The sequence below is a fragment of the Salvelinus sp. IW2-2015 genome, linkage group LG17, assembly GCF_002910315.2.
Source record: "Salvelinus sp. IW2-2015 linkage group LG17, ASM291031v2, whole genome shotgun sequence".
Taxonomy (NCBI): Eukaryota; Metazoa; Chordata; class Actinopteri; order Salmoniformes; family Salmonidae; genus Salvelinus; species Salvelinus sp. IW2-2015.
Window position 1 is genome coordinate 25,061,194 of NC_036857.1, and position 12,410 is coordinate 25,073,603.

General features: G+C 40.0%; 1 protein-coding gene across 1 annotated transcript in view; it reads right to left on the minus strand.

Moving 5' to 3' along the window:
• Nucleotides 1–1,165: 1,165 nt before the first annotated feature.
• The window catches only part of LOC111976306 (basement membrane-specific heparan sulfate proteoglycan core protein-like), a 196,821-nt gene continuing 185,576 nt past the window's right edge, over nt 1,166–12,410 (minus strand). Inside the window, 8 exon segments of the mRNA XM_070448017.1 lie at nt 1,166–4,385; nt 4,589–4,692; nt 4,910–4,993; nt 5,327–5,397; nt 6,260–6,334; nt 6,768–6,852; nt 10,162–10,237; nt 11,434–11,490. Coding sequence (XP_070304118.1) covers nt 4,213–4,385; nt 4,589–4,692; nt 4,910–4,993; nt 5,327–5,397; nt 6,260–6,334; nt 6,768–6,852; nt 10,162–10,237; nt 11,434–11,490 — 725 coding nt within the window. The 3' untranslated portion in view covers nt 1,166–4,212.

Genomic DNA, 12,410 nt, shown 5'->3' on the forward strand with positions numbered 1-12,410 from the left:
TCACAATAACAGCACTTACAGTTTACCGGGGAAGCTCTAGAAGGGCAGAAATGTGATGAACTGACTTGTTGGATAGGTGGCATCTTATGATGGTGTCACGTTGAAAGTCACTGAGCTCTTCAGTAAGGCCGTTCTTCTGCCAATGTTTGTCTATGGAGAGTACATGGCTGTGTGCTCGATCTTATACACCTGTCAGCAACTGGTGTGGCTGAAAAAGTCGAATCCATTCATTTGAAGGGGTGTCCACATACCTTTGTACATATAGTGTATGTATCCCAAGGCTAGATTGTCTCGTGCAGTCCCAGCAGTGAATGTGAATTCAACAATGACTACAGTTTGACTTGCTGTAACTGCAAGAATTCTGTCGTCTCTTTTGACGTTTGGCCAATGTGCATACAGTAGTATGTCTCCAATATTACATGGCCAGTAATCAATAACAACTGAACTTTTCTCTGTGTTCACGGGACCTATTTGTTGGGATGCTTCTTCTTCCCCGGTTGCAATGTAATGTGTATGTAATGCTGGTAGAACAGAGCAGTAAAAATGAAATATAAATGCATTTTTAAATGCTGCCATGGTTACTTACTATATAAACATTTGCCATGCCTCATCTAATCTGATAATCATAATTTACAGTAATAAGAGATCTCTATGGTCCTGAGGCTATCCATATAAGAAACCCGACTTGGGTCTAACTTCCATTGGGAACATTGAACCTTGACTTTGTCAATAGGCCTGGTAATAGAGAATCACACTGTCTCGGGTGCTGGGTAAAGAGCTGGCCCACTAAAGATGATGAGCGAACATAATGAAGCTTAAGGGTAACAATCGTATCATTCAATCTTATCAATCGTATCATCGTATCAATCGTTATTTTCTGCTGCTCTTTAATCATTTGTTATTCTTATCTCGTACTTTTTTTTGGTATTTTCTTAAAACTGCATTGTTGGTTAAGGGCTTGTAAGTAAGCATTTCACCTGTGACAAATAACATTTGATTTGATTTGAATATCCTGGGACTGGAGTGTGCAATATCTGAAAGTGAATTAGTAGATAAAGGAGGACTAAATTGGACAACTGTCTGTAGAACATTTAAAAAATGATACAAGAAAATAATAGAACTGGGTAAAAATAATATGACTGTGAAAAGAACACAACTCACAAGATTCTCAATAGCACATGAATGTTGTTTTAATGAAGAAACACTGAGGGAGGGGAAGAGTCATTCCTTTCAACTCTGGAAATGGTTCAGTCAGGAACAAGAGCAGTATCATCCAATGGACAATAATATTATGTGTAGTACACTTCCATTCACTAGAAATTTGTGACAGTATTTTTCAACATGTCTTAATCCCAAAAAATGAAACAGAGACAATATAAAAAATGTCAAAAAAGGTGAAATAATATCTTCATCAATGATGAGTGCCCATATTTACTTTATACATACTCAGTACATCAACCATACCAAATTATATCTTATGATTTAAGACCACACAAATAGGGCATTCAATGTACTTGATTTGTGATTGTATGATGTTTTTCTCATCTGTGTTTATGCAGTGTTTACTCCTGTCAATTACACAATAATCACATTGTAACCTTTCCCAATGAGTAATGGTAACTCTACTCAATGTGACATACAGAGCCTAAAATCCTCCATTTTATCAATTCAAACCAGAGCCATACTGTATATATAGATCTATAGATACACAGATCTATTTGGGTCTGGCACAAAGCAGTTGACAACCCCTTCTCGGGCTGATGTTACTGTCAGTTATCACAGTTGTTCCACAGACACTCAACTGAGACTGTATATGTCAGGGTGGGAACTCCAGTCGGGGAAGACACTTAGAAGAACGGTATTAAAAATCCAACATGAAGGGAACGGGGATGTGGGGAGGGAATACACAATAACGCAAGAAAAAAAATTATGGCAAGCTTTTCTGATTGCTCTACAACAGCAGAATCAAGCCTGAAATAAACAACAGAAATGAATAAAATAAAGAAACAAAAATAAATAAAAATGAAGCAACTTTAAGTGAAATGATAGTGCTCATTTTTAGAATATTAATCAACATAATCTTAAACTTACAAAATGTGAAAAGTTTGTGAAACTATGATGCCATATTTGTCATGTGATCAACCAGTGTGGGCGAGCATGCTCATTGGAGCTCCATAGGTCACAGCTAGCACGCTTCCCACCAGGCAGGTTTCATCTGTATTCTCCCACTGCTGAAGTCATCTACTCTGTCTGCTGTATGTCTACTGTTCGTCTCATCCAATCTGTCTACCCCAAGTTATGGAAGCCATATCCATGTCAAAATATTTTGGTATGAGTCTGCTTGCATAGTGCGTTAGGTACAACAGCTAACAAAATGATGCAGCTGCTAGAGTTCCATATCAGACCTGTTAGTTCTATGAGACCTACTGAGGCTAGTTGCTACTGAACCTGAAAATTACTGAGGAACATCTTGACGCAGTTCTGCGTTAACCCTCCTGAGGATTTAGATGGCGAGACGTGGACATAAAGTACACACACATTGAGTAACAGTACACAGTTCACACGCATTCAGTACAATCACATACAGTACACACACAACGTCATATAGGGATGAAAATATGGTCCCGTGTGGCTCAGTTGGAAAAGCATGGTGCTTGCAACGCCAGGGTTGTGGGTTCGATTCCCACTGGGGACCAGTATGAGAAATGTACAGTGCACTACTGTAAATTGCTCTGGATAAGAGCGTCTACTAAATCAGGGTTTCCCAAAGTCGGTCCTGGGACCCCCACATACCCAGACTAAACTGATATTTTACCTGACTTGCAAATAGTAAGCACATGATTGTGACTGCAGAAGCAAAATTACAAAATGTCTTAGAATTCTCAGAACCGCTCATAATAAAAAAAACTTCCAAATATAATCTACATTCATTCTTTAAAACACCACCTTGACGTCTTTTGAGATCTACTCAATCAGATAGGACTCATGAGGAGACTGAGCCACAGTAAAAATACTAAAATAAAGCTCAGATTTAATCTGGAGAACAACACAACCTCCCCAACCTCAGGAGAGGTGGAGGAAAGTAGGCAAGTGTAGCATGTGTTTTACACTAATATTATTTCAAATGTAGAAATTAAGTAAATGTAACAACACATGTACTACATTAATATAAGGAGACAGACACATGAGTGTTAGTGCGCTGTATTTTCATGTCTGACTTAATAGCACCAAGTTTTAAAAAAACAATTTAGACACAAAAGAGGCAACCATGCTAGGTGTGGGAAGGCAAGGGATTTTAGAATCAGATCAGAAATGATTTGGCAGAATTGAACGGCACCATTACATCTAATAGCGTTCTGTTTGTTTTTAAAATCCTGTCTTCCCCTGAGATGTGTCTTGATACTGCTTTGTGACGTGACCTCTGTGACCCCTCTACTAATAGTGTGACAAGGCTGTGAGCATGCTCGCCCCTCAGGTTCCCCTACAGAAGTGATGAAGAAAGTAGAAGGCCTAAATGTCTTCAAGTATTAACACAACTAGGCCCTTAAAAAAAGCCCTGGACACACAGTATTAGAACCCAGAATCAACTCTAGGACAAAGAAGAGCAGTTATGGTTAGTTTGCATGTTTCCCCCACAAATATATAATATATATTTATATGTATATAAATAAAAATTCAGTGCTGTAAAAACATCTCCAACTCCATAGGATCTGACCCATCGTAGAAGGCCTATAGCGTTTTACTCTCTTGTTGTCATGGCATAAAGCTACTGCCGGGAGTATGTAAACTGTACTGGATCTGTGTTAATAGTCCTTGACCTTCATTGACAATACAACACTGAGGAAGTGAAGACTTGTTAATATCATTTCATTTTTTCTCTCTTTTTTGGTTTAATGCACATAGAGCAAAATATCATTTTGTGTTGTGTATCTTTGTTTTTGGTAGGAGCAAAGCACCACGTTTGTATCAAACTGACTGTGTGTATGCATGTATGTAAGTCTCTGTGTGTTTGTGTGTAACTGTGAATGTGTGTGTGTATCTTGTCTCCATAGTCTCTCTGTGTGTGTGTGTGTGTGTGTGTGTGTGTGTGTGTGTGTGTGTGTGTGCTGTCTCTTATACACATCTAGATGTGTATAAGAGACAGGTGTGTGTGTGTGTGTGTGTGTGTGACTGTGTGTGTGTGTGTGTTTGTGGGGGGGAGGTGCTGTAGGTCTATGAGGAGCAACGGCCCACGTTGATGCCATTCTCTGCGGTGGCCTGCAGCTCGATGGGTCTGGCTGGCTGATCTCCCGGCCGGGCGTTCATCAGAGACAGGTTCCTCACACAGCCTTCGAGCCCCGAGGAGAACTTCCCTCCCGTCATCGCAGATATGTCCGGGGCGCCACCTGTAACACACAAAGACACATGAGTACACGCACGCACACACACAACATCAGTGCATGTCCTTAGAGAAGACACAATATCACCTCTGTCAATCAGTCATTTGCCTATAGATTTGGGACACTGTACTTTCAAACTTTTTGGAGACCTTGAAAATGAATACTTGACATTTTCCCAACATGTCTCTAACGGGAAGGAGGACACGTACCCAGGTATACGTTGCCTTTGGTGTTCACCATGATGCTTTTGCCTTGTGATTGTCCTTGTCGAATGGGTCCTCCGTCTATCTGAATATATCCCTGTTTACCAGTTCTGATCACACACACAGAAGAAAACGTTCCTTACTCGTATAATCAGTACACTTCATCACAAAGCACAGAGAACATTCGTTGAGAAAATAAATCACTACAAAAAATATAAACATTTTCTATTCTATTAAAAGTAGATCTTCCACTGTATGTGGAATAAGAGGTGAATAATACAAGTTGTAACGGAGCATGAGAGTGGAAGTTCATGTACTGTATGTTACCTCACAGCAGTGACCTTGTGCCATCTGCCATCGTTGATGGGCTCTCTGGACTGGATCTGAGACTCACCACTGCCCAGCTGGTAGCTGTGGACAGACAGGGAACATGCAACAGCAGCATGACTACTGGGACTACATAGAGGAGAATAAAGACCTACAGTGGGGCCTGAAATTACTGACACCCTTGATAAAGATGAGTATACAATATAGCTCAGTATTTTAATTCTTTATTTTATACAGTCATTCTTGCTCATCTTTATGATGGGTGTCAATCATTTTCGACACCACCGTATGTGCTTATTTAGGACTGGTGCAAACAATACTTACTTTACCAATCACATATACGAACAGCATGGGCATATTCCTTAGGATACCACCATAATCAAGAAGAAAACAGTGATGTCAGTGATGCTTTCTTACCTGAAGACTAAGTGTCCGTTTTGCAGACCAAGACTGATAAAGTCCTTGCCCTTGCCTTGATCTCCAAGTTCCTGGAAATAAAGTTATTTAGATTACAAATTATAGGAAAGTTATGACAGTATAATGACAGACAGTAAAATAGCATATACAGTAGGTATACTCAAATACTACTTGAGAAGGTCTGGTCAGACACATTTCCTAGGTGGCAAAGGTCCGGATGAATATTGTAATTCTTTGGCGTAGTAACAAACCCCCACCTCGCAACCACAAACTGCTCACACTGTTCTTGTTGGAGGAGAGAAAATGTTGCAATTTTAAACCTAATTTCCCACAATTCTTCACATTTTGCATGGGGCAGAGAATCCATGTCTTATGTGTGTTTATATGATACCGGGGGTCGAAGCCCAACCGAGTAGTTGAGAACCACGGACCCCATTCTGGGTCCAAATCGGACCGATATACTGTACAGTATATCTAACATACTGTATATCTGGATCATATAATAAAACCATAATGGATTTTTTCATATACTGAGCGCACAGGTTTTGTATTAAGACTTGTGGAGTTCCCTGTATTGTATAAGATACACACAAATATATTTTTTAGACCTATTCAAACTTTGATCACAAACCTGAATCAAGCTCCTTTTGGTAGTACAGAACAAATGTTACATGCAACATAACAATGAGCATTGAAGCTGTCACAGCCATCGTGCATATTATACAACATACATATTATTGTTAAGGATTGATTGATTTAATTGATTTGTTAATTAAAGGTAGTAGGCTGCTCCAGCCGGAGAAAACAACACATATAGATTCAAGTTCAAAACATGTATTCCATAGTTATGGTGTAGATATAGTGTAAGACTATCAAATCATCTTACAATACATCTATACATGAAGTACATATCCTGAAATATACCATATTTACCAGGTGTTTTGGTGAGGTGGATACCTTTTTACTAGCATGCATCTTGCGAAAATGGCTAGCGCCATTAACTGACTCCTGGGGAAGATGGGAAGGGGCTTGGGTTAGAGAGGCAAAGCAACAACCAGGCAAGATGCAGTGCAGTCAATCAAAACAGTGCTGTCAAAAGCATGCCAAACCATGCCTGGACCTGGAACTGTGACGTGGCTCGCCCAGAGCCAACAAACCGACAGCCAGTCTGGAAGTTACATCAATCTCAATGCAATGAGAAAGAAGTGAGCTGTGAGAGCCAGTTGAAAACATTAGAAACAACCAAAAGGAAAAGAGCGGTTGAATGCCAGTGAACCACTTTTAGTCTTATTATTAATGACAGTGAGTGTAAACGGAAGTGCTGAATCAAAGTGATGTATGCTAGGTTATTGGTAAATATGTGATTAGATAGTAAGGATGATAAATAGTGCTGAGTATTGCCCCGGGGGTGCATGAGTACGGTGGCCAGGTTAGGACATACCACTCCCTGCCACAGGATCAGGCCCTCTTTGGAGTTGGTGTTGACCTTGATTTCCAGCTCAATGGTCTCTGGAGTGTCAGGGCCACTGCAACACACACATACACACACAGACACACATACAGATATTATAACACCCACATAGATATTATAACACACATACAGATATTATAACACCCACATAGACATTGTAACACACACAGACATTATAACACACACACAGACATTGTAACACACACACAGACATTATAACACACACACAGACATTATAACACACACATACAGACATTTATAACACCACACAAGACATTATTAAACACCACACAGACATTATACACACACACAGACATTATAACACACACACAGACATTGTAACACACACACAGACATTATACACACACATAGACATTGTTAACACACAGACATTATAACACACACCACAGACATTATAACACACATACAGACATTATAACACACACACAGACATATAACACACACACAGACATTATAACACACACACAGACATTATAACACACATACAGATATTATAACACCCACATAGACATTGTAACACACACAGACATTATAACACACACACAAACATTATAACACACATACAGACATTATAACACAAATACAGATATTATACACACACTACAGATATTATAACACCCACATAGACATTGTAACACACACAGACATTATAACACACATACAGACATTATAACACACACACAAACATTATAACACACACACAGACATATAACACACATACAGATATTATAACACACATACAGATATTATAACACCCACATAGACATTGTAACACCACAAGACATTATAACACACACACAGACATTATACACACTACAGACATTATAACACACACACAGACATTATAACACACACACAGACATTATAACACACACACAGACATTATAACACACATACAGATATTATAACACCCACATAGACATTGTAACACAACAGACATATAACACCAACCAGCATTATACAACATACAGACATTATAACACACAACACAGAGACATTATAACACACACACAGATATTATAACACACATACAGATATTATAACACCCACATAGACATTGTAACACACACACATTATAACACACATACATATTTAACACACATACAGACATTGTAACACACACAGACATTATAACACACACACGACATTATAACAACATACAGACATTATAACACACACACAGACATTATAACACACATACAGACATTATAACACACACACAGACATTATACACACACAACAGACATTATAACACACACACAGAAGACATTATAAACACACATACATACATTATAACACACACACAGACATATAACACACACACAAGACATTATAAACACACATACAGACATTATAACACACACACAGACATTATAACACACACACAGACATTATAAACACACACAGACATTATAACACACATACGACATTAAACACACACACAGACATTATAACACACATACAGACATTATAACACACACAGACATTATAACACACACATAGAGACATTATAACACACACATACAGACATTATACACACACACAAGACTTATAACACACACACACAGACATTAACACACATACAGCCATTATAACACACACTACAGCCATTATAACACACACACATGTTACATTACAGCCTTATTCTAAAATGGATTAAATAAATAAAATCTCATAATCTACACACAATACCCATAATGACAAGAGGAAAACAGGTTTTTAGAAATGTTTCCAAATGTATTCAAAATAAAGAACAGAAATACCATATTTACATAAGAATTTAGACCCTTTACTATGAGACTTGAAATTGAACTCAGGTGCATCCTGTTTACATGGATCATCCTTGAGATGTTCCTACAACTTGATTGGAGTCCACCTGTGGTAAATTCAATTGATTGGACATGATTTGGAAAGGCACACACCTGTCTATATAAGGTCCCACAGTTGACAGTGTATGTCAGAGCAAAGACCAAGCCATGAGGACAAAGAATTGTCCGTAGAGCTCCGGGACAGGATTGTGTCGAGGCACAATCTGGGGAAGGGTACCAAAACATTTCTGCAGCATTGAAGGTCCCCAAGAACACAGTGGCTTCTATCATTCTTAAATGGAAGAAGTTTGGAACCACCAAGACTCTTCCTAGAGCTGGTACCCGGACAAACTGAGCAATCGGGAGAGAAGGGCCTTGGTCAGGGAGGTGACCAAGAACCCGATGGTCACTCTGACAGAGCTCCAGAGTTCCTCTGTGGAGAAGGGAGAACCTTCCAGAAGGACAACCATCTTTGCAGCACTACACCAATCAGGCCTTTATGGTAAAGTGGCCAGACGGAAGCCCACATGACAGAAGACACATGACAGCCCGCTTGGAGTTTGCCAAAAGGCACCTAAAGGACTCTCAGACAATGAGAAACAAGATTGAACTCTTTGGCCTGAATGCCAAACGTCACGTCAGGAGGAAACCTGACACCATCCCTACGGTGAAGCATGGTGATGGTAGCATCATGCTGTGGTGATGTTTTTCAGCGGCAGGGACTGGGAGACTAGTCAGAATTGAGGGAAAGATGAATGGAGCAAAGTATAGAGAGATCCTTGATGAAAACCTGCTACAGCGTGCTCAGGACCTCAGACTGGGGCGAATGTTCACCTTCCAACAGGACAATGACCCTAAGCACACAGCCAAGACAACACAGGAGTGGTTTTGGGAATGTCCTTGAGTGGCCCAGCCAGAGCCCGGACTTGAACCTGATGAAACATCTCTGGAGAGACTTGAAAATAGCTGTGCAGCGACGTTCCACATCCAACCTGACAGAGCTTTAGAGGATCTGCAGAGATTAATGGGAAAAACTTTCCAAATACAGGTGTGCCAAGCTTGTAGCGCCATACCCAAGAAGACTCGAGGCTGTAATCGCTGCCCAAGGTGCTTCAACAAAGTACTGAGTAAAGTGTCTGAATACTTATGTAAATGTGATGTTTCAGCGTTGAATTTTTAATACATTAGCAAAAATGTCTTTAAACCTGTTTTTGCTTTGTCATTATGGGGTATTGTGTGTAGATTGATGAGGAATAAAACTATTTCATCAATTTTACAATAAGGCTGTAACATAACAAAATGTGGAAAAAGTCAAGGGGTTTGAATGCTTTCCAAATGCACTGTACACATGTAGAAAGGGAGAGTAAGAGGGGGAGAGGGAGAGAGAGAAAGAGAGAGGGGGGAGACCCAGACATGGTTTTAAAACTACCCAGACCATGTCAATGTCTCAATACAATAGTGACAATTGTAGAGAAGGAAACTGATACAGCTTAAAGAAAGTTACTTCCTTCTCCACTTGGGAAACTCTGGCTCACCTTCTGGGGAAGATAGTCTTGGGAAGAGAAAGGTAACCGTTGTCATAAAATTTAACTGCATACTCAATGGGGGCATCTATAAAAACAGAGTAGAAAACACAACACCTCAGTTTCCTGTATGTTGCTATATTGAGCCCTAGTGTTAGCGCTCCCTCCGGTGGCAGCAGGGTGAATAGAACCTCCGTCCAACTGGCTCAGTTAGAAATGAACAGTAGTTAGTACACAATAGTTAAGAAAGAGGGAAAAAGACAAATAAATGTTCTTAACAATTTTTGTATTTATATTTTTTAAATAACTCTACTTTTGACACATTCCCCAACACAGTATTTCATACTAATGTTGCAGATTGAAAATTCTGTATTGACAGACAAACTGTACAAAACACCACAGTCAGACGACATTCTCCATAGTACATGTCATTCATCACACACACTAGGTCTGTAGAGTCAAGCGAGACAGGGATCTCAGTGCAGTGTGGACCCAGGCGATCGAGTGCTCCATGCATAGTTATCATCTTCAAGGGAGTTTCAACTCACCCAAACGGCTCTCACATCATAATACTTTCATAAAAATATTTTTAGTGGTTAGTAACTGACAACGAACATCCTTGTACCAATGGGTAGAAAATAATGCATTTCACATTCTCAGTTTCCAACGAACGAGAGCAGAAGTGGAGAAAAAAAACAGTTGTTCTGTTGTTGATTTTTACAGGCAGTTTAGAAGACGGCACTTTGGAAGATGGCAGTTTGGACAGGCAGTTTGGAAGATGGCAGTTTGGACAGGCAGTTTGGAAGACGGCAGTTTGGAAGATGTTGCAGTAAGTAGTTGGTTATGTCACAGACTCGACTGGATGCTTGTTTAGGAGAGGACAAAGGGGGAATTCTAAATGTCTTGCATCTCTAAAACATACACATTATCTCAAACAAGAGAGAGAACAAGTGTCAAAGGGCCAAAACTCAATAATACACAACCGCAAGAAGACGCAATATCCATCTGCATACTACCGTACCCTTTGCCTTTAACAACATACAATTCCCCCCTCCCAACATTTCACGGGATAGGAACCCCAGCCACCAGTTCAGTACAGAATATGAATGTGTAGCGTTGTTTTGGTAGTACAGTGTTGTGTAAGTTTCTCTGATTTGCTGAGTGTGTGTTAGGCTGGCGGCGGGGGCCATGCGGGGGCTCTCGGGGGCCCTTAGGTCGATCAGATGGGCCCCTGACGGTTAGTCACGGTTGTGTCAGGCAGAACTGAAGGGAGGGATACTGTACCATTCCCCCCGCTACCCTCCAAATTCCACAGGGCATCGGCGAAGCTGGAGACCTGGCCTGTGTGTGTGGAATATAGCCATTAGAGGGCAGGGATAAGACACACCAGATCATGTGGTTTTGACACCCAACACTACAGACCACTGCTGGATCCTATAGAGTAGAATAGTTTTTGAATGTTACGTTGTGGAGGTTAGTGTTGAGAATCATCTTCATATGGGCCCATTCCTTAGACGAGGGGTCTGGTTGAGGCCTAGCTAATGCAATGGTCCATGGGAGAGAGATTGTTATGTCTACTGGTAACTAATATCTCTGTCAAGATTATAGGGGTGTATTCTAAGCTAACATATACACAGTGCTACTGTGAAGCGATTTGATGGTATGCTCAGAGATGTCTGTATCTCCTAATGAAGAAACAGCGCTACAAACTAAATCAGCAATCACAATTATACCATACATCAGCATTTATGGCAACAGTGCAATTGTTGGACTAATTGAGAGAAAACAAAAATACTATATGTGAACACAGTCGAAGTGTTATAATTAGGTAATTAGGTTACAATGATTTCTTATCCAGATACTCTATCCATAATTGTTCCATTTGATCTGCTAGTCTCCCTCACTGTCTATGATAATAAAGTCACATCTAATGGGACTAGAATAGTGGAATGGTTGTGTATGTGTTGTGTATAGGATGGCACAAGAATATATAGTGGAATGGTTGTGTGTGTGTGTGTGTGTGTGTGTGTGTAGTGTATAGAGAGACTAGGAATAGATGAGTGGAATGGTTGGTGTTGTTTTGTTGTATAGGAGGCACAAGAATAGTATAGTGGAATGGTTGTGTGTGTGTGTAGTATAGGAGGGACTAGAATATATAGTGGAATGGTTGTGTGTGTGTAGTGTAATAGGAGGGGACTAGAATATATAGTGGAATGGTTGTTGTGTGTAGTGTATAGGAGGGGACTAGAATATTAGGAATG